At 35.6% G+C, this 25,122-nt stretch overlaps 1 protein-coding gene across 1 annotated transcript in view; it reads right to left on the bottom strand.

Annotated features, from left to right (window-relative positions):
- Window positions 1–25,122, bottom strand: part of LOC306876007 (growth factor receptor-bound protein 14-like) — a 60,335-nt gene that overhangs the window by 33,516 nt on the left and 1,697 nt on the right. Inside the window, exon 2 of the mRNA XM_079426893.1 lies at window positions 21,068–21,194. Coding sequence (XP_079283019.1) covers window positions 21,068–21,194 — 127 coding nt within the window. The remainder of the gene's footprint in view (window positions 1–21,067; window positions 21,195–25,122) is intronic.

Here is a 25,122-nt window from a genome sequence, read left to right as displayed (position 1 = left end):
CCTGCCCATTCTTTATTCTGACTGTTTTTCACATATTATAACAAGAGTAAAGTTGTCAAAACTATGAAGTAACCAATACGGAAAAATGTGAACTAGGTAGCAACCAAAACATGATACAATGAAACATTTTCATATTTTTCTTCTTTTCCTAGATTACAGCTTTGCAAAATCTGGACATTCTTCAACCAGCTTTAATAATCTAAATTTTAACAAATATATAAATTAAAGAGAAAAATGCATACACACACACACACACACATACAAATGATGGACCACAATACTATTAATACTTATTTTACATACCATTTATATCACATATAAATAAAATATAAAAAAAATAATAAATAAATATATTCTATAAATAAATATATTATATTATTAAAAAATCTTTTAATTTCATTTAAAAGTAAATAATTGTTTTTAATATAACATAATATAATATAAACTTTTCACCTAGTTATACACAACAGGAAATTATGACTGATGGTCAAATGACTAACCGAGATTTTGTTTAGTTTTTTTTCCCCTTCACAGCTTCAATGAGAAGAAAATAACGCCAGAAAAGAGACAAAACATTGCTGTAACTGCAATTTGAAGGCAAACAATTGAGAAAATACGGTATGCTATTGTTCAACCTTGTCAAAAATCTCTAAAAACTCTCCCATAACCAATTAATGCAAAGTTTCTGTAAATAAAAACATAAACGTTCGTACCCTTTTCGGCAGGCAGAGAGGTGTGATAGCAGGCAATGTGACTCTTCTGGCGTGGAAATTCATATTGTTGTTCTCAGCCCGGATCCGTACACCTTCAGATCTGAGTGACGTTTGTTGTTAATAAATAGCTGTAGCGGTAAAGTTAGCGAACGTTAATGTCTGCTCTTTTAAATCTACGATAAGACTCCGGAGTCTGCCTTCCGTCCAGGGACGACGTCCGTGTGAGACTCGGCGTGAAATGCGCCCTCCTCTAGACTCATCCTTCTGTGGCCTTGGGAACTCGATCAGTGTTTTTTTCCCTGCAGAAAAAGCTCCCTATTCTAATAAAAACTCCTGATAAAATAGCCACATAAAGGAGTATAGTTACAGCATAAGGGAGGTCTGGGAAAAACGAACGTTATCTCACGGCAAAACCTTAAACTTCCCTCGAAAAGGGAATGATGTGACCTTCACTGCAGACCGTCTCCCGTTAAAGAGCTGAGGACGGCAAAAACTATTTTTGGCTTTGCGAGCATTAAGAGTTATTTGGTCACATTACAACCCTGTTGTAGGGTTAACCGAGGCCTTTGGGGCACGACACTTTTAGAGCTCAGAAATCCCCCGCTGAGAGGACGCATTGATTCACGCTCCTAATCAGACGCCAAACACAACTTCTTTCATATGAATATCGTCATCAGGACATGGAAAGATGTTTTTCTTCTTCCTGAGAACTAAATATTGACAAACTGATTTCATGACGCAGGTCAAATTTAGATCCAGGCTCAAAGTATAGCAAATAAACAAACAACTGTGTTCTAATTTAAAAGACTAAGTAAGTATCAAAATAAATCAATAATGACAATCTAATTAAAATAATTTGAGCTAATTTGAAAGACTTGTATACAAACTAACAGGTCAGGTTTAAAGGGGACCTATTATGCAGAAATCACTTTTATAAGCTATTTGAACACAGTTGTGTGGCCGCAGTGTGTGGAAACAACCAGCCTATAATGGTAAAAATCCACCAACTCATTTTTTTATAAAACCAATAAATCATGAACAGTCTCTCCAGATGAGCTGTTTCAGATTCCCCCTCTGTGCACGTCACTGGGGGGGAAAAGTCTCGCCCATTTGTGACGCTCTCTGCTCTATTAGCATAAACACAGCCCTGAGTGAGAAGCTGCGGTCCGCCATTACTGGAGATATACAGTATCAGCACCAAGAGGCTTTACAAGTGTTGTGTTTTGGGATGCACTAATGATCATAGGAGTCTCCATAATCTCCCCTCATCTGAGCCGAGGACACTGTGGTTAAATTTCATTTTCGAAAAAAATATCCCAGAAAAAATCGGTAACGTACCCAATATGTTTAAGAATTAATACCAGCGCTTCATGCACGAACGTCAGCTCCAGACAAAGTAAGTATCATGCGTTTGTTTTCCAAATTGCCCCTCTGAAAGAGCTTCTTGGCACTTATTGCTAAAGCTATCATTGTCTCGTGTGTTTGCACTGATGCTATCTACAAGTGCTATCAGAATGATTGTGAATAGGAATGTGGTAGTTAAAAGTTGCATATGAAAGCAATGTGAGTCGATTGCTTGAAGTTGTCAAGCTCATAATCAGAAGTGGGAATTTGTGATCGCATGAGACCAGCTATGTTGTTATTTTTATCTCACTGTGCTCCCCGTCTGTGTAATTCATAAACGCGAATTTATTATGCACAGTATAATCAGATGACTGACTTTGAAACCGAGTAGTTTTCTGTAAAGATAACAGGCTTGTATTAATAGTGAAATGATTATTTGCAAAGGCTAGCACTGCTAATGCAGAGCTTGAGCTCTTGAAGCTCCGCCCTCTTCTCCAGGAGCAACAGCTCACTCGCATTTAAAGCAACACACTCAAATCAGCACGTTTTAGCTCATACCCTAAAAGTGGCAATTTTAACAAAGCTATACAAATTTATCTGTGGGGTATATTGAGCGAAAACTTCACATATATACTCTGGGGACATCAGAGACTTATTTTACATCTTGTAAAAAGGGGCATAATAGGTCCCCTTTAATGTCAAAGTTTGGTCATAAAACCAATAGCCAATTATTTTTGATATTACTAATGTTTAATCGGCACCATATTTGATTTGATCTGTTCCTCACACAGTCATATGGACTACGGTATTTTTATACTGCTTTTTGGTGCCTTTCAGAGCTTGACAGACAATATGAACTGTCACTATATTGGAAAGTACTCTTCAAGTCTATAGTAAAACATCATACAGGTTCAAAACAGAAATCCATTTGACACATTCCTTTCAGTAATTAAATAGCTCACCTTCCTCTCTACCTGAATGAATGACAGGTTTAAAGAATGTTTTACAAACAGGAGGGTTATATAACCACTATCTGTGGATAAATTAGACTGAATTAAAGGTTTAAATAATAAGGAGGAGGTTTCACTGGGATCAAAAAAAAAAAAGATGTCCGTCTTTTGCTTTAATCCATTTTCGTTTAGCTGACAGCTTCAAAAAGCTCATGATCAGTCAGCTTTCTTGCAACACACAAGCTTACGGTGAGCCAAAGGTCATCAGGGAAACTAATATTGGTGCATATAACCGCAAACGCTTCAGAAATCACTTCAACTTTCGAGGGCAGGAAGGTTTGATTTGTCAGGGATTCATGTATTGATAGTGAGGCTGTCATGCATTGACTTCCAGTCTCACATGAAGCTCTGCACTGCATCTTCTATCTGAAATCTGACTGTGTAACACTTTGAGATTTCTGTAGGCGGAAAGCATCTCATTGTGAGGGAAGCAGATTGGTGACAAGAACCCAAAACTCACTGCTGGAGAAGGAGAGAGGGAGGTGTTACAGAGGAGTCTCAGATTACAGGAGCGTGCAAGACTGAAAAACACTGGAAAACTGGAGTGTTCATGAGGCCTGTGCTTTATGAATTGCACTGATACTGACAGTCTGGCTGAAACCGATAAGCAATAAAGGCATATATTTGTTTAGAACCAGTAAATGGCCAATATTATAATTTACACCATTTTGCAAAGAAAGGAAATTAAAACACACACAAAAAAGTTTGTGTGTTTAAAAGTGGCCCATATACTAAAACTAAAACTAAAATGAAATAAAAAAAACGTGAGTACAAACATAGACCACATATTTATAAATATTTATAAACAAATAATAAAGCAGGAGAAAATGCCTCTCCTGTCTTTTGTTTGTGACATATATACATTCATACTCTGCAGTAGACAGGTTGTGTGACATGCCCTCATGCTCAAATACCATGTACAAAACTACAGAAAAACAACAATAACCCAGATTATGGGTTATAAGGGTTCACTAGCAGTGAAAGTAAACATGGTTTGTGACAATCACAATGCGTTTTGTATGCTGAATTAATGACTGCCAAGGGCAAATAGTCAACAATGCACCTCATTATTGTTTAGAAAGCCTCTATTAGTAATATCATTTTACAGTAGTACTGAAAAAATGTGCTGTATTTGTTTAAAAAATATTATATAATATTTTTTTTAATTGCAGATGCTATACAGAGTTATAGGAAAAGAAATACTGCTCTTCGAACAAGCTCATAAGCATAACAGTTTCATGTGGGTTGAAGTGACAGGTGCTTTGATGGATTACTTCTGCTGTTTAATGCGCTTCAGAGGAGATTTCACCAGTGTGTAACTTACTTTAAATGGTTATATTCTTATCTCTAAACGTTTGAAGTTCAGAGTATTTTCATTTTGCAAAAAGGCTCATCCTAACAGCAAACAAGTTCTCAAAGATTTACTGCATCAGCACTTCTTTTCTTAAAGGTTTGCAAAATAATATACTTTTTTAATAAAACAGAAAAAACGGGAATAATGAAAGAAACAATTAACAACATAGTAATTAACTGAATTATGAAACGATTAAACTTCACACGTCTGCTGCTATTTATGCAAATTAAAAATGGTCTGTTTTCCTTTTCAGCCCATGTCATGTTAATATATATGCATATTATTGGGCCTATGCATTTTTCAGTAATATAAAAGATTTTTGTTCTAGTAGCCTACTGTGTTGAGATGCCGCTTGATGTCCAATGTGAAATCTGATTCCTGAAGTAAAACCATTTGAGCAGTGATGTAATCTCACACCATCCTCCATGAACACACACACACACACACCCCTATACCCAAATAAACACACATATTCTCACACCATCCCCCCGACACACACACACACACACACTCAGATCTCTAATCAGTCAGACTCTGTTCATCCAGCATGTCCGCACAAGCTCCACATGTTAAGATCAGAGCAGAATTCCATCGTCCTCTCATCCAAACTGACCTGAGAGCAAGACGCTCGCCGTCTTTATCAGCAGTGGGCAGTGGTAGCACAGACAGGCAGGCGCTACAACTTATCACAGAAATGGAGAAAAAAAAAATAATAATAATTTAAATGAGTGAAGCAACTGATAACAGAGTCTCTTCGATTTTCAAAACACTGACCGACTCAGACACAGCGGCCTTGACCGTTCCTGAGAGCCAAACAACAGAGTAGTGTGCTGCAGCTGCTGATGCACACATCTACACATATATATATATATATATATATATATATATATATATATATATATATATATATATATACAGTGGAAGTTTGAGAACCCCTTGCAGAATCTGTGAACATGTGAGTAATTTTAACAAAATAAGACAGATACTTGCATGTTTCCCGGAAGACAAATGAAGTACAATTTACCTTGATCTTCAAATTCAAAACGTTTTCACCCCCGGCTCTTAATGCATCGTGTTTCCTTCTGGAGCATCAGTGAATGTTTGAACCTTTTTTAATAGTTGTGTTTGAGTCCCTCAATTGTCCTCAGTGTGAAAAGATGGATCTCAAAATCATACAGTCACTGCTGGAAAGGGTTCAAATATGCAAAAGATGCTTGAAAACTGAAGATTCTGCAGGACATGGAGGATTTTTCTGAAGAACAGTGCTCCGTTTAACTGTTCAGAACAAACAAGGGACTCATGAAGAACCATCAAAAAAACAAACAAAAAACAAACAAAAAAACAGCCGTAGATCATCCAGGTAACCACACTTTATTGTATTAAGAACCAAGGATTCCCAAACTGTTGAATGGGGTTATTTTAATAATTTCAGTTATTTATTTATTTTTGTCTTGTGGACTAAATGTAAATATCTTTTATGTAAAATATCTTACTTAGGACAGTACTAAATGAAAAATAACATGCATTTTATATGATCTCTATTATTTTGTTAAAATTACTCACATTTTCACAGATTCTGCAAGGGGTTCACAAACTTTCAAGCAGCACTATATATATATACATATAATGTGAATTGATATTGATAATAATATTGATATTAACAATAATAATGAATTATTAATAAATAAATGCTATTATATACATTAATATATATTAGCATGTATTTATAATTAATTAATTTATTATTATTATTATTAATATTCATATTATTAATATTAGTCATCTTCAAGAATTGGCTGAAAACACATCTCTTCCATCTTTATTTTACTCTCTATTCTAATTCTATTCTTTAAAAAATGTCCCTTTTAGATTTGCACTCTATACATTTACTAACTGCTTGTTTTCTTAAAAAACAAAAACAACAACTAACACTAGCTGTTCTAATCTTTTTGTATATCTATTTGTTTTCTTTTTATTTATTATACAGTAACAAAAGCAAAAAGGCATTTTTTTTCTATTCTATGTTTTCTTTTTATTTATTATATAATTTAAAAAAACCTTGCTATGTGTTCTGCGTTAAGCTAACTGTGACTTGTTATAACACCTGCATATCATTGATCTTTTGCTGATTTTGATTGCTTCCATTGTCCTCATTTGTAAGTAGTATGTAATATAATAAATTTAGTTCACTTAAATAATTTTAAATAACTTTTTATTCATCAAAGAATCCTAAAAAGGCATCACGGTGCCAAAAAAATATGAAGCAGCACAACTGTTTTCAACATTGATAATAATCATAAATGTTTGTTGAGCGGTAAATCATCATATTAGACTGATTTCTGAAGAATCATGTGACACTGAAGACTGGAGTAATGATGCTGAAAATTCACAGGAATAAATTTGTATTTTAAAGTATATTAAAATGGAATAGTTACTTACAAATATTTCATAATATTTGTGTTTTTACAGTATATTTGATCAAATAAATGCAGCCTTGACAAGCATAATAGTCTTCTTTAGAAAACAAAAATCTTACTGTTTTCAAACTTTTGAATGCAGTGTACAATATAATAATAAAAAAAGTGTACAATTAAAAAAAAAAAAATATATATATATATATATATATATATATATATATTGCTTTAACATTTCAGTCACTGCAGAAAATGACGTCACCATCATTAAGCAACATGACTGGAGCTTTAATTTCAAGGATTTCGGACATATTTAAATATACTATTACAATTTACTATAACATTACAACATTAATTTTACAGTATTACACTACAAGTTAATTTATTTTCTTTCCTCCAGGAGATTAAGTACTACAGCATATTTGAAAAAAAAAAAAAAAAAAAAAAAGACTTGCAACATTTAAAAAAATATATATATAATTTTTGATTAATGAATGGTTATATTGCTGTATACTTTTGTATGCTTTGTCCTGATAAAAAGTAAGTGCATTTTTGTACTGGAAAAGAAAAAAGAAAAGTACATTTTTACAGTGATGCTTACCATAACAAACCCCACTGATATCAATAAAAAGCTGCCCTGCACTGTAGGAAATGATAAAATGCCCCAAATGTGGGGCAGATTCCAGCAGAGATTCTGAAGGCCTTGTTCAGGATGGAGTTTTGGGATCATGTATCACTGCTCCAGACATGTGTAGAGCAGGTCGGCGAGCCGGAGTGGGACACAGACAGCCCCTCTGCAGCAGACATACTCTATGAGTCACGAGTCTAAAGCCAACAGCAGCACGTCTGCCGACAATCCACAAACTCTCTAGACGTGTCTTTTTCTCTCCTTTCAGGGATCTTGTTTCCCTCCCTCTGTTCTTAAAGACGGCTAGAGTTGCTGTGGAGTTCCATGTAAAAGGGAAAACCATTGATTGTGGTTCACAAAGGCCTAAATAGTCACATTTATTATTAAAATAAATATATAAATAGAACTCTTCTGGCAAGTAATATAGTTCATAAGTATAGCTGTAGACTGATTAGGTTTCCCAAGGTTGCAACGCAGTGCATTAACAAGATCATATTTGATTCCAAAACAATAATAACTCAATAGTTGATTAGCCTAAATATCACAATTTTGGTAAATATACCTTTCAGCAATAAAACATAATAATGGCAATATATGCATGTCAAAGTCAGACATGCCCCTTTGCCAGCTGTGATGCCTGGTTACTGGTTTAAACTTGGCCCAGGTTTTAAAAAGGTTTTTTGGGGTCAGCACACCTTAATACTGCAGCTTCAACAATTGATTGCCAATTCAAAGTCAATGTTTGAATAAACTGACAGCTCGGATGCCCAGATTATTCAGAGCTGTAATAGCTGCTAATGGTGGATATTTTGATGAATCCAAAATGTAAGTTTTTTTCTATGTATAAACTGTTTATGTAATAAAATATGCTTTCGTAGTTTGTGTCGTCCCTTATCAGTGCAAAATTATCACAAATTAAAAAGGATTCATGCCAATATTGTCCATAACGCCACTTTTCTAGGGCGTTTCCAAACTTTTGGAGGGCAGTGTATATAACGTTAAATACATGAACAGTGTCTTTTGTAGTGGTAAGAAATTTATTTTAAGTCAGTTATGCTCCCCAAAGGCTGCATTTATTTATCACAAATACATTAAAAACAGTAAAATATTGTGAAATATTTTTCCAATTTGAAATAACTGTTTTCTATTTGAATATATTTTAAAAATTAATTTATTTCTGTCACATGATCCTTCAGAAATCATTCTAATCAGGGGCGTTTCCCGATAAATCCCGCCTCTTGTTTTCATGCGAGATCTCGGTATGAATGAAGGAAATAATGGCGTTATTGACTAATTATAAAGTAATTAAACAACTCTCCCGCTTAGATATCACTGCTTTGTGTCATGACAAAATGAAACATGAAATGGCTTGAAAACATGATGACTGTCAGTTTTTAGTGAGCATTCAGCTTGATGAAATGAAAGATGTATCTTTGTGGCTGTGAGTCGTGACAATGTTTAAGACGATGACCCGAAAACAAGTTGACTTATTAAAATAAACAAAAACCAGCTGAGCATCAGTTCACAAATAAAAAACGGAGTGTCTATTTACAAGTGCATATAACGTGCCTTGTTGGTCACGGTTATTTACGCTAACTTCGTCCACCAGCTCCAGTGGTGCAGATGATAAAGTACGTGTTGGAAGTCCTTTTTAATGCGATTGACCTTGGCTCGAATCCGCGTTTTGCCAAACTTTTTTTTTCTATCTTTTCAAATGAGATATCACGTCGGAAAGGCATGCATTTTCAGTAATAATGAAGGAAATAATCTAAAACTTGAACTTAAAGTATCGGGTAGGGTTAGAGTAAGTGTAGGGAGGGATTTATTGTCCCAATAAGGTGACATCCATTTAGCAATTTGAATTAAAATGATAATTTTCACTCAATATGTTATTACTGCATACGGTTTTATAATGTACTACAATACGGAGGTGCAGATAATTGCCACTGTTTGCAATAAGAAGAAAATCCAGCTGTAAAGAGAATCTATAGCTATTTGCACTTAGTGTAAACACATTAAGTGTAACAGGGACATGAATTATATATATATATATATATATATATATATATATATATGTGTGTGTGTGTGTGTGTGTATGTATAGCCTATATAAACTTATAACTGCCTCCTCACTTTAAAACATCACCGCACGCCACTGATTCTAATATACTGATTTGCTGCTCAAAAAACATTCATTATTACAATCAATGTTGAAAACAGTTGTGCTGATTCATATTTTTTGTGGAAACTGTGATACAGTTTTGTTCCAGGACACTTTCAAAACAACATTTATTCAAAATTGAATTTTTTTGTAACATTATAAATGTCTCTACTGTCACTTTTAATTAATTAAATGCATACTTTCATTTAAAAAATGTAGTATTATATAGAATCACTGCACCGCATTAACACAAGTTTTGTGTAAATAGTTCATAAAATCATTCTTTAAAATTAATGTCTTAGAAAGATGTTTGCGCAGTCAGTCATAAATGAGTCTGACTATATGTAATTAAACACAAGCTTTTTCTCACTGCGTGCATTGTTTTCTTCACGCTGGAGTAAAATGTCTCATTTACATGCGAACGTTCCTCTCCTAGATGTGCGATGTGAGAAAAGGGGAAGTACAGTGAGCTGAAACACGCCTGGCCAGGAAGACACATCACCGTCTGTTTGCGTTTAAATCGCATGAAAGGAGAGCTGGGAATTCGCAAATCTTGGGAAGATAAATTTAGCCAACTCAGCAAATACAGCAAGGCCAAACAGTGGTGCGGAGAATGAGGGAGCGATAGCATTTATGGCTAATAATACCTTGTCCGTTGCCTTGAAATATAGCAGCATGTTCCAAGTCAGTGTCGGGGGAAGCGAGTAACCCAGCGGTCCTTGAACTGTAATGGGCAGAGTTGGGTTGTGCTGAATGAAACTGTAATTTGCTCAGCCGCGGTTCAGGCTTACATAATCGCTATAAGATGATACGCGCCGGAGTGCCTTCTTAACTATTATAGTGATAAGAGAGATGAGAGATGAGACGCTGAGATAAGACTTCTGATGGACAAATTGTCTGCGGTCTATAATGCATGTGGAATTATTTATGTGACAGACAATCCCATAAATTTATGCAGCAGAGACAAATATATGCAACATTTTGACATCATTTGCTCTCCTTCATGTCGTTCTGAAACAGTATTTTTTTTCTTTAATAAAATACAAAATGAGATGTTAGTCTGAGCCAGGTTTGTTATAGCTAACTTAAGCTAAAAAATAAGCTATTAAAAACACTTTCATTACTAGAAATAAAATTTGCATTAACTGAAATGAAATATTAATTTTAAACATTAATATTCTAAATTTTATGTTAGCTAGTTGCCCAGGCAACACACCTCATTCATTTTTATTTAGTTTAACTTGATGCATTAAAATAATTTAAACTATAACCGAAATAAAAATGAATAAAAACAACAACAACTAATAGAAAACACAATAAAAACACAAACACCAAATTACTAAAACTTTAACTAAAATGTAAAAAAAACTATAATAGTATCTCAATGATAACGTATTTGTATATTTTACTGTTTTACACTACATTTTAAAATAAATTGTTTTCCATTATTTGACATGCTCTGACACCCAATAGCAATGTTTAATTCATAAATGATTCGTTCTTTTGAGACGATTCTTCTCATTGAACAGGTTCACATGTTGCACTGAATGATTCATTTGCGAATTCGATTGCAGCAGTTAACAACTCACTGATTTAATGATCTGTTGGAAGCAAATCTCCAGTTAACAACTCACTGAAGTGATATAATGTCCAACTCAAAAGGAGCCAAAGACTCGGAGTAATGTGATTTTCAGAGCTCCATGCTTTCATTTAGTGTTTTACAGAGGCAAGAAAACAATACATAGGTTGAAACGACACAAGCAATGTAATGCTGAATAGAAAAGCATACTTAAAGGAATAAAGGGTGAGTAAATTATGAAATTTACTCACCCTCTCTTGCTTTAAATATATGCTTTTCTATTCACAGGCTCTTTTCAAGAAGTTCTCAGTGTTGTGTGAAACAGAAAACTGTCATGCAGTGCAAGACCTATCAGATCCCTCTCATTCATTGTGGGTATAAAAACAGTTTCAGTCCATATGGATCTACTCAAGTGTGAAAACAGATCAGGGCTGGTGTCTGGGAGAGGTTAGAGAGGCTGATGGGCCCAGAGGGCTCTGAAACAGCACTTCTAACTCTGTGAGCCTTTGTCATGTAAATGTACCATGACACTGCAAGCACAGAATTGCTTTCTCACGACTAAAATAGCTTTTAAAGACCACGTAAAACAGAGCCGTGTCAATGGCCAGGGCCTCTAGGCTCAGCTGCTAATATAAAAAGCATGGAACGAGGCTCGGTTTTACATCAGCATGGTGAGTTTGTGGTGAGAAGCTTTTCTTGCAGAGTGGCAACAAAGCGTGTGTTTTAAAGCAAAGGCCTTGTGGCTTTGATATCGGTAAAATGCTGCCCTCTTGATGCCAACTGGCATGTCTTTGCTTTATGGAAATTATATTCCAAATCTCAGGTGGTCTCAGTTACTGTAGGTTTTATTGATGCATCTAAAATCCCTTCGGAGCAATAAAAGATTTACACATTATGGATGTGTAACAAAAACACATTTTCAAAATTGACTACTCTGTTGTCTGTCTACTGTGTTGTCTGAAAGACACTCAGATACTGATTTGACAAGCAAAGTAAAAAATATATATATACAGGGCTCCAGACAAAAAAAATCGAGTAAGGAGCCATTGGCTCCTATAAAAGAAAAACTTATGCGCCAAATTATTTTTTTTAGGTGCCACAGAATAAAAGTGGTTTATTTTATTATTATCATTTTATTTTTCCCCCCTATTTTAACATTTCAATCATTTTGTCATGTGTTTATGTCTTATCTTTTCTAGGCTTTATCAGCATTTTAATCCACCTTGTAGATGATCAGGTCGACCGGGGGACTAAGGTTCACTTAAAGTGTGAATTAAATGTCTTTTACAACTTGAAATATACAGTCACAAAGAATTGTTCATTACACAGAATCTGTACCAATATCATGGACCATAAGCATCACTTGGCAACTGAGTGCAGTGCATCCTATAAATGTTGTCACGTCTTTCACACATTCAGTCTGTTTTTCTTCATTAGTAAAATGCAATTTTATAGGAGGAGTTGAATCATGTACAACAGAATAAGTAAAAATATTAATATGCAACAGCGCATAAATATATAGCAAAACGCTCCTCTTTATAGTTATTTTTCTAGCTGACTGATGAGTTTATGGACACTGAGTGGTTATTCTGAGGTAAATGTATTACAATGCAATGTTTACAAGCTTTATACATTTCCTCAGTTTGAAACACTGAATGAGCTTTTACATAAAACATTTCAGTAAGTTCAGTAAGCCAGTATAGGCTTTCTTATTGCCTACCTTTTGATCATGTTCATTTCATACTATAGTAGTAAATGGAAATATATAATGGGTTCACTTGCTGCTTTAACTGAGGTGCTAAAGAGATCGTGCCTGAGCATTAAGTGCGATACTCTCCGCTCGCGCGATCCGGACGCATACACGGACCGTGTGGACGCGGGGTACTGGTGTTTATATTACCCAAAGTGTGCGCTTGTGGTCCGCATTAAAGAGCACCCAAACCGCATCATTTGAATTTCGTAGCATTTTAAAGCTGATACTTTGTTTATTAAAAAGTAAGACAGCACAAAGCTGTCCGAAACGCATTCGAGACGGATATAAATCCAATCGCTCAAAGTACTTCAGGAGGTGGTCTGGGCGAAACTGGACAAGTGTAAATGCATCTGGTTGTTGAAACCACATATGGTAATTTTACTCCTCCCATAATATTAAAATAATAGACGTGTGAGAGCGTTTTATAGGCTATATGGCATGTTATAGTCAGATATGACAGCGCAATGCAACAAGCATCACTGCGGATGAGTAGCGGAGTATTTCTTCAGCAAGCGACGCGCAAACTGAATGAACCTGAAAGTAAGTCGCAGACGCTCAACACAATCTTCTTCATTAAAAGTAGCGAGACTAGCCTATCTTTCCAGTGCTGATGCCGCGCGCTCTCTTATCGCGGTCTGTGATATTGAAATTAGCTGATAATTAATAAAATTATCCATTGCTTTCATTGACGTGAACTCCGTTATATTTGCATATGAAGCGGGAATTGAAGAATGGATTTATATCCGTTTTGCGAAGACACATTTATGTGGCCAAGTGTAAATGGGGAAACGTTTTAACAAATCATATAGATATCCGATCAGAGAAAATGCATGAAGTGACCAGGTGTAAACAGGCCCTTTCAGGTCTCTCTCACTGCGTTCAGCAGACTGTGTGCGGCAGAGACGAGGACTGTTTGAAACTCTTTTCCAAACTTTGATGCGCACCGTCTTATGTAAGTTTAATACGTGAACATAACAAAAGATGTGAGCGCAAAACAATCAAGAAAAAAGTCCTTTCATGCAAATTATATATAGTCGCCAGTGGCGACCTCAGCAAAAACTTCACTCGCAAATTAATATTTTTGGTCGCAAATGCGACCATTTTAGTCGCAGTTTGGAGCCCTGATATATATACAGTGCCCTCCAAAAGACAAATTGCTCTGTTGGCTGTGGAGTCAAGACATTTACAAATATGATTAAAAGATGAATATGAGACAAAACTACATAATGTCACATTTTATTATTGGGTGATTCAACACATACATGTTTTACCAGCTAAGAAGTTCAGCACTTTTAGAGTTCATCCCTCTATCTGATGTGAGCATAAGTATTGGAGCAGTTGCCTCACGGGTCTTTCTAAGTGATCAGCTGTGTCCTGTTGCATTCATTCTTCAGATATTAAAAGCAGGGAATGTGTCGTATCAGTTATATCCATTACTTCTGTATTCTGAATCTTGCATTCGATGATGACACACACAAACCAGGATGAAGATGAGGGAGCTGACTTTGAGAGAAAAGCAAGCAATTTGGATGCTAAAAGAAAAGAGGAAGTCAATTAGAGCTCTAGCAAAAACAAAGGGCATGGAGAAATCAAGAGTTTGGCAACCACCAGCGACACCAGCAACCAACAACGACCTGATCGGCTGAGAAAACAACTGTAGTTGCTGTGAAAATGAACCCTAAAAAACATGTCTTTAAAATCACCAACAACTTCCAGAAAGCTGGGGTGATGCTCTGACAATCTACTGTCCTCAGGAGACTTTGACACAGAATTACAGATGCTACACAGCAAGATGCAAACCTCTGACCAGCACCAAAAATAGAAAGGCAAGATTAGAGTTTGCAAAAAAGCACAAAGGTGAGCCGGAAGAGTTTTGGAACTGTGTTTATGGACCGATGAGACAAAGATGAACCTTTTATCTAAGTGATGGGAAAGCAAAAATGTGGAGAAAAAAAGGGAACTGCAAATGATCCCAAGCATACAGCCTCATCTGTAAAGCACGGTGAAGGTGGTGTCATGGCATGGGCATGCATGGCTGTCTCTGGAACAGGCCCTCTCAACTTTACTGATGACTTAGTGGATAAGACACATGCCTTTGGTGTGAGAGACCCGGGTTCGAATCCACTGTGAGACACCAATGTGTCCCTGAGCAAGACACTTAACCCCTAGTTGCTCCAGAGGCGTGCGACCTCTGACATATATAGCAATTGTAAGTTGCTTTGGATAAAAGCGTCAGCTAAATGAATAAATGTAAAATGATGACAGTAGCAGAATGAATTTGGAAGGGTACAAAACCATCTTGCCTACCAATATTCAAGAAAATGCCACCAGATTCATTGGGAAGTGCTTCATATTGCATCAGGACAATGACCCAAAACACCCTGCCAGTTAAGTCAAGGAATATATAAGGGCAAAGAAATGGAAAGTCTTAGATTGCCCAAGTCAATCTCCAGATTTAAATCTGATTGAACATGAATTTCACCAGCTGGAGAGGAGAGTAAAGGCAGAAACTCCCCAAAACAAGCAACAATTGGAATTGGCTGCATTAAAGGCTGGGAAAAGTATTTCAAAGGATGAGACCAAGAGTCTGGTGATGTCTATGGGTCACAGACTCACTGCTGTGATTGTGGATCTGCAACTAAATAATAGCTTTTAATCTTTTATATCTGCCTTATGTTCAACTGTCCCAATACTTATGCTCACATCAATGAGTGGGATGAACTCTAAAAGTGCTGTTCTTTTTATTTGGTAAAACATCTATGTGTTGAAACGGCTAATAATAAAATGAGACATTCAGTAGTTTTGTCTCATTCATCTTTTAATCATATTTGCAAATGTCTTGGAACTCCGTTTGGAGGAACTAAATTAGCTCCTACTTCAGAGTAGGGTCTAAAACAGTTCTAGGAACTATCCGTGACATAAGTGTACGCTGATTGGCTAAACGCGCACAAAAACGCCCTCACCCGCATTGATTTAAAACACTGTGCAAACATATACTGTGTAAACATTGTATAAAACTGAGAGCATTTATAAACGGCATTTACCTGAAGACTTTGTCTACAGCGTTTTGTGCTTCAATCAGCCTCAATGAAATGTAACACTGCAAATTGTCATTGGAGATTCTTAGTCCTCCTTTCCGTTCTTTCAATTGCTTGACGTATACGTCGAAATTCCATGTCCATTATTGTGAAACCCGCGAGACACAACAAAAACACAGCTCCGATCACAGCATCCTTCATCCTCCTGTTGTTAACATTGTTCTTCTTTGTTGAACACCACGTGCAAATGACATCGCTGTCGACTGGCTTACGTCACTTCTTAGTACCCACTGTCGGTGCGAATGCAACCCTTTAAATGGTACTGAGAAATAGTTTGCACAAAATCGTCCCAGTACTTTAGTACTGTACTTTTAGTTCTGGAACTAAAGCGGTGCGAAAGGCCCTATTAACATCAGGAACTGAATTTACAAAATTACAAAAAACTAAAGCTCCTCACAGTTAGTGCTAAAAAAGAACTTCTGAAGAGATTTCAATGTTTACATTTTTTTCTAAAATTAGTAACTATGTTTATTAAAACAGTTTTTGGTAGCGAATTTGATTTAAAATGTTTAATGCAAGAACTAAAAAGTTAAAATACATTGTTTTTGACAGATATACACAATAAATGATATTTGTGACCATGGAGCACAAAACCAGTCTTAAGTCGCTGGGGTATATTTGTAGCAATAGCCAACAATACATTGTATGGGTCAAAATGATAGATTTTTGTTTTATGCCAAAAATCATTAGGATATTAAGTAAAGATCATGTTCCATGAAGATATTTTGTAAATTTCCTACCATAAATATATTAAAACTTAATTTTTGATTAGTAATATGCATTGCTAAGAACTTCATTTGGACAACTTTACAGGTGATTTTATCAGATTTTAGATTTTTTTGCACCCTCAGATTCCAGATTTTCAAATATTTGTATCTCGGCTAAATATTGTCCTACCATAACAAACCATACATCAATGGAAAGCTTATATATTCAGCCTTCAGATGAAAAAAATTGACACTTATGACTGGTTTTGTGGTCCAGGGTCACATTTTACTTTCACAGTCTAGCGTATTTTGAAAATGCCATGTACTGTAAAATTTCCATAAACATTCCAAAGGATGACATCAAATCATTGAATCAGGGTTCTGAGAATTGATTCAAATAATCATTCCAAATAACCATGAAATCACACACATGACTGACGCTTCACAAGCAACAAAGGAAAGAAATAAAATCTCTCACAATTACTTTCAGTGTCTCCAAATCTAAAAACCAATACTCCAACACAGACAAGAGGAATCATTAGCGTTGTGGGGTGAAGGGGCGGCCGGGACAATGATGCAACACTTTACTCAAGCGCTCCACATCTATTCATCTGGGCTGGGGGCAGGGCAGGGCAGGGCGATGATGTCACTGCTTTCTGCATGCTGACCGTGTGACTCAGACATGCTGTCAGACAAACAGTTGTGCGCACTAACATTCTCCTTTTGTCCCGCTTGGAGCAACGTCTCAAAAAGACCTGCCAATCAAAGCACCCCGGGACACAATCCTGCACAGGAACTGACCTTTCGCTAAGCCCTGCCCCTTCGATTACTATAAATTACTAAAAAACATCACATAAGACTGAGTTCCATCAAATGTGCTTGATATTAGTCTTTTGACATTCCAAAACATTTTATCCAACATTTTTCTTTAAAGAAACTATTGAAGTACACAGTAACATAAACGTTCCTCAAAAGCCTGATGATCATATCGATATATTGATAATCAAGTAAACCAAAGTTGCATCAGTCCAGCAAGTGTTCACTTTTAAATACTACTAACCATATAAAAGTTATTCTTATGTTTATATAATCAGTAAAGATTTCACAACAAAAACATGAGTTGTGTAATTGTATATTATACTAAAAGGCCTTTTACTTGCTAAAACAGTATAAACTCAATCAGATGACAGAAGGAATGTAGTAGATTGTGTGTAACATATGAGAGTATGAAATATGATACATTTATTATAAACACTTGCATTTTAAAAAAAGAATAAAAACTTGTATGAAAAGAATCAATCCAAGTAATAAAAGAGCATAAAAGGCAACAGTTCCCAAGGTACAATTGCTCAGTAAGATCTTAAAGGCGGTGCTTAGCATAGGGTCAAATACACCAACAAGAGCTCAGGAGGTCACCGAAGAGGCGTTTCGCTGTCACAGCTGAAGCTTAAGTATTCCCTGCTCCCCTAAATCATCCAAAACTAAACAAATCCCCCATAATCCCATCAGCGCACTCAAACAATGACAGGCCAGGCATTGGAGAATTGCAATCAGCGGCTGATGCAGTGAAGTGCAGCCTGAGGCGTGTATAAGAAAGAATCAGGTAACAAGACCTGGATTGTATCTTGAGAGGACACTTCACTCCCCAAAAAGAGGAGTTCGGCACAATCAAGCTCTTTAGACGATGTTCTAGGGAACAAAACACATCCTGATAATCTGCAATATCTGTGAATCGCACAATTACCAAAACAGTTAAGTTAAAAAAACACACATGTGTACTGTATATAGTCATCTACTATTTTATATTAATTATATTAATATAAATAAAGCATTACAGCAATAATATTTGTTATATATTTTTTATTTAATATTAAAATTATATTCACATAAATCATTAAAATAATAATAATGATAAATACTGTATTATATTTAATTGTATGTATATATATATATAGTTTTATATATATATATAGTTTTGATCACAGGCTTTGCTAAATTGGCAAATTTGACCACCGGCAAACTAATGTTGCTAAATATTGGCCTGCTCTATGATCGATGGTCTGTAATTTCAGCCTGCGGGGTGAACAAGCCTTTCTGACGTGCACACGCGCAAAATCTGATGGTAATTAACGTCGCCGCCCAGCCCTGGACCGTCTTTTATGGCAGACACAGTCTGGGTCATCATCTATCCTCGGCAAACTGCACAAACTAGCACAGCAAAAAGTTTTAGTGACACTTCCACCCCCCCCCCCCTGGTTTCCCTCCATTTCGCTCATATACTGCAGCCCTAATTGCTAGCCTCAGATATAATACGAGAGGGATCATTACTGCCAACCTCAAATATAATGAAGGCCCCCATAATGGCAAACTGCAAAGCCACATTATGACGGCATATTTCAATATGCTGTAATTTGCAGATTTTGCTGCAGGTCAAAGCTGTTCCGGATGGCCGTTCATAACATATATTTGTCATATAATAAGATCCACAGGGGTCTTGGTTTTCCCAAATCAGCAATGTAAGCAGATTGCATTGGCCATATAAGTTCTGGAGCAAACTCGCTGTGAGGATGCATCTCATATACGGCTCTCAGCTTTCATTACACATAATGCACCGAAATAATCTCATACAAAACAATTAAAGCTCTTCACAGTTAGTGCTAAAATAGAAAGAAGACATTATAACAACTTACAACGTATTAGAGATATCTCAACATTTACACATTTTTTCCTGAAATTAGTAGTTATCATTTCAACCAAACAGCTTTATTTGTAGCCTTTTAGATTCATAATGTTTAATGTAAGAAATTATATACTCAAAAAAAAATAAAAAAAATCACAGTTTTTTTACTAAACACTATAGGCCATTGCACACTGAGTCTGAAATTTTTGCGTGCGTTTTTTCGTATTCCTCATCCTTTCCTAACAAAATACATGCTACAGATGCGAAAACGCAGAAAATCAAACCCGATCCGAATTTTTTTATGACGGACGAAAGTTTCGGAGGCAGTGAGTAAACGTGATTGACACAACATGACTTTTAAGCCACATGTACCAAATTCGACACAGCTCTTCAGCCTGTTCTGACTCTGTATATTTTCTAATTGATCAGACATAGGGGTTTTTCGCTAGTAAAGGACCAGATATCTCTAAAATCCCATTGACTTCTATTGAAATATTATGATTGTAATTAATACAAAAGCTTCATCAACCAAACTCAACATAGAACTTCAGCCAACTAATCCATCCATCCTTTCGTCCATGGATCAATGCATGCGTCCAATTATCCATTTTTCCATTCGTCTATCCATCAATCCATCCATCTGTTCATTCATCCATCCATCCGTTCATTCATCCATTCATCCATCCATCCATCCATCCATTCATCCATCCATTCGTCCATTCATTCGTCCATCCATTCGTCCATTCATTCATCCGCCCATCCATCTGTCCATCCATCCATCTGGCCCAAATAAAACCATAACATTTAAACTACACTATTATGTTTTTAAAAGTATTTCAGGCACAATTCTGTCAAGCTGACAAATCAAAGTCTGTCAATGTACATCAAGTGCATTCCTTCTCTAATTATAAGTGTTGTTAAAGATGTCTACGTTGCCCTTTGCCATGCCTTTCCCTTGTTTTCATACTGGATTAGAAACTACATCCAAAAATGGACAGATTCAGAAAGCTGACACAGCGATTTCATTCCCCGTCCCAGTTCATTTCCATTCCAGCTAAACTGGTTCAACATTTCTGTGACTCCAGCATACGTCATTAGCGCTCTGGGGAGGTTTACACAGTCTGCCTGCTTATCAGTCTGCATCTGTTTGTATGCTGTATTTTTAGAGTTAGTCTTACTAGTGGATTTACACTGAAATATTACCTCCATCTAAGCATTCGTACTGTAGTTACTCACTGGGAATGAAACTAAGACGTTGGAGCAATGAAATGAGAAAGTGATGAAAGTTTGTTTTGGCTTCTGGATTTTTTTTACCAAATGAGAACAAGACCAGGGACAATCAATCAGTCAACCAACCAACTGCTTAACCAATCAATGCACTCATACAAAAATACATGCTTCCATATGATACACTATGGCTTTGTGCCAAAGCCAAGATGCCTACGTAGGCAGCATATTAAGACATTACAGACATAAAAGCTGTTGGAGCCTTTTAAGAAACATCGTTTAGCCAACTGCATCTATTCTCCAGTCAGAAACCAGTCCCATAATGTTCCCTAAGTAGGCTGCAGACAGCGAGGCAGCTCTTCTGAACAGCTGTGGCTTGAGTAAATCATGCATGCCTCACCTGAGTCGCACTGTTTTTGGTCCAGGGTAACAGACACTCAGACACTAGAGAGACAGTGGATGGCAGCAACTCTGGGAAGGGATTTGGGACATGCCCCATTTGTGTTTCGTCCACCTCTCTACTTTTTCTGAGGAGAGAAAAATCAATGATAAGAAACATGTATAAAAATAATGGCCGACTGTAGCACTGTTCAGAGAGTCTAAAGGATTGGAGGTTAGTTTTTGAACCAATCGTCTGAGCCGCAAAATGTGATGTCACCAATAAATGTATTTGACGTTATTAAGAGTCTTGCCCAAAAAAAAAATAAAACTACAAAATTGTGGTCTCATAGCTGTAGTTACAGTTTCTACCAACTGCTGAAGCTAATCATGCATTTGATGCAGAAATCAGTATTATTTTAATATCATTGATGCACTTCAGTGATTGTTAATTTTTTTAATTATATGTATTCTTAAATATATATTCATTCTGTTTTCATTTTAATTTTAGTTAAAAGTTTTAGTCATTTTGTTGTGCTTTTGTCAAGTTTTATTTATTTATTTAAATATGTCTATAAAGTTTTTGTTATTTTAGTACTTTTGCTGTATCACGGAGATACTACTATAATTTTTATTAATATCTTGAATTAGATTTTATTTTATATTTTCTATCTTCAATTTGATTTTAGTTAGTTTTAGTATTTTTGCTGTATTTCTGTGATTTTAGTTTGGTTTTTATGCATAAAGTTTGTATTCATTTTAATTTCATTTGTAGTTTGTTATTTTAGTAAATCAAGTTAAACTAAACCAGAATAAGGAATGTTGTCTTGGCAGCTATCTGACGTTTTGAAGTTTTTCACATTTTATTTCATGTCAGTTAACATTTACTGCAATAAACATTTTTTTTATTGTTTTAATTTTAGTTTTAATTCATTATAAATAACCCTGCTTCATCTGAGCACCTTAGCAACTAGCTGAAATAAAATAATAGTAAGTTTTATATACCGTATTGACCCGAATACAAGATGGCCCTGATTATAAGACGACCCCCCTTTTCAAGATGTAAATTTTGGAAAAAGGCTTTTTGAAAACCAAATATTGTTTTTTCTTGAATCGGTTTCATATTGCATATTTTTCCTATTTAAATTTTTGTTTTGAAAGTATGGTAAATATTGGTAAAATGTACCACCAATCAGTTTTAAATATACACTTTTTGATAAACAATAAAAATGCCAGGTAGCCCATCTGAATTATATAGGCCTAACAATTAGGCTATCCAACTTATAGTAGCCTAGCAAAATTTAATTAACAGTAGAAGTGAAATCTTATTGTAGTCTTCAAATCTGCATACTGTATTATGTTTTAAAATCACTTACAGAGGAATTTTGGTCCCATCAGGCTAACATAACAGTCACGACTCATGCCACTATAATCTTTTCTTTATCTTTTGTTCTCACTCGCGATGTTCTAACATTACAACACGCATACAGTACATACTTATTTCTTGGCACACGATTAAAATCTTTTATTCAAGTTCAAAAAAACAAAACGTATGTCTTGGCACACTCATTTTACGTGTATTTGGCACCACCTATTGTTGTGGGTGTATTATTGACGTCAAAAATCTACACCCTGAATATAAGACGACCATGTTTTTTCAGATGCATTTCCAAGAAAAAAACATTGTCTTATATTCAGGTCAATACGGTATATATGTGTGTGTGTGTGTGTGTGTGTGTGTATGTATATATAAATATATATTATATTATATTATATATTTTAAGTAATGGAATGCTTGTATGGCTTTAGTTTTAGTTAATGATAATAACCCTGGCTGAGATCACGAAGTACTGTACGTCTGCGAAACGCAAATTTGCCTCCTCAGGGACGACTAGCGCCATCAAAATAGCACTTATCATGTATGTGAGAGGCGAATGACATTTCGTAAAGCAGACGTTCTGCATTCTCAGTGCAGCAGACAGCAGCTGTGTGATGTCATATGATGACAGACCGGATGACTGTAGTTCTGTTTCCCAGGCAACAGCCGGTCTTCAGCCAGAGATGACTTCATCACAGTACCTGAGCGATCCCCGGAGGGCCGGATTAGAGCGAGGAGTGGCGGTCTGATGCTGTGTGATCATGTGCTTATTTATAATCTGTTTAGAGAGTTCTGTTGATGGGTAAATCTCACGAAAAACGCAGAGAACGTGCACAGGTCATATTTCACCTGCATTGTTTGCTTAAAGAAAATGAAGCTTGCTTGTAGGAGCAGTATGAAATGTTGAATTATTTTCATCCTATAACCCAAGAAAATAGTTTTCAGCAGTATAATGTAGGAACAAATAATCCTAAATTATTTAAATGATAAAGTATTTAAACACATAATTTTAGTAATTATTGTACTACCTTTTATATTAAATATACACTTTCATTGTGTTACAATTCTTTTCAGGTTTATAGCTGTAAAATAGACTTTTCATTATGTAAAACCTCCTTTTTTATTTTGATATCATGGACATAATGTAATGTGTATAAAGAGCAACTTGCAGGGGCTGCAAACTCATCTGGCCCGCCTGTGTGTGTTTTGCTATATCTCAGCTGGCACACCCAACTAAGAGGAGGAATGGATACTTGAGAAGACTGACGAGAGAGAGAGAGAGAGAGAGAGAGAGACAGAGACAGCTTTTATTTTCCTAAATCTAACATGTATATATTTTAATAAGATTTATTTTTAATTTTCTTTCTTTTAAAATTTTTATTTTTGCACTCAATACTTGGTCGGGACTCCTTTACCCCAAACTCCAGCATCAGTGTGGTGTGTCAGCGATCAGCCTGTGGCACTGCTGAGGCACTAAGGGGGCGTTAACGATTAATTTGATTTCCAAATGAAATGCAAAATTTACTTTTATCTGAAAAGATGACTTTGGATCGCTGTGCAAAAGTCCAGTTCTTTTTCTCCGTAGCCCAGGTTAGATGCTTCTGACGTCGTTTCTGTTTCAGAAGTTGCTTGGTAGCTCTTTTCCTGAAGACGTCTGAGCGTGGTGACCTAGTAATGGTGACCTGAGCATGGTGACCTGAGTAATGACCTTCTGTGGCTTACCCTCTTTGTGGAGGGTGTCAATGATTGTCTTCTGGATCATTGCCAAGTCAGCAGTCTTCCCCATTATTGTGGTTTCAAAGAACAAGAGATACCCAGAATTTATACTGTATGGATAGTCATTTAATGCAACTCAAATGTAAATATACTAATATTTTGAGATAATGGATTTCTGGCTTTCATGAGCTGTAAGCTCTAATCATCTAAATTAAAACAATGAAATGTTTTACTTTACATGTAATGAATTTAGAATACATGAAAGTTTCACTTTTTGAAATAAGTTACAAAAAATAATGAACTTTTTCACAATATTAAATTTTTTTGAGACACACCTGTATATATATATATATATATATATGTATGTATGTATGTGTGTATTGGGATCACAAGTGTGCGTGATCCGATACACATACAGATTTACAGTAGGCTAAATATATTTAAGTATTCACGCAAACATAATCTGTTACATCTTAAGTGAACGTTTGGGGAACTTTTGGGGAAACATTGGATGTGTAACATATTAGATCCATGCATTACACAATGTCTTAATATAGCCCGTCTATCTCATTAATGTTAATCAAATAATAAAAGAAAATAGGGAATCGCTCGCTGCTTGATTGAACTGCTTTAATTTATTTTTAATAAACACACAAGTGATTTTTACATTTTACTACTTGTTTTTCTTACTTGAATGCTTATGTTTAGATGTAAAATGAAAAAAGTAGATAATACGCTTGTTTCTTTCTTTTATTTGTTTATTTTTTGCATCGGTTCTTGCTTATAACAACAAAAGATAAAATAAAAAAATGTTAAATTGTGATTATTAATCTAGTAATGATTATTAAGAAAAGAAGTAGGGGAAACGATGCAGTGTTGCTGGGTGATTTTGCTTTGGAACCTTCAGAAAAGTTTAAATTAGTTTTTCTCTAAATTTACTTTTTGTTGAAACATACATTAAATAATTGTAAAATATATTCAAA

The sequence above is a fragment of the Barbus barbus genome (assembly GCF_936440315.1).
Source record: "Barbus barbus genome assembly, chromosome: 10".
In the NCBI taxonomy this organism is placed as follows: domain Eukaryota; kingdom Metazoa; phylum Chordata; class Actinopteri; order Cypriniformes; family Cyprinidae; genus Barbus; species Barbus barbus.
Note: the sequence above shows the minus strand (reverse complement) of the source record. Positions and strands in the feature narration are given on the sequence as shown.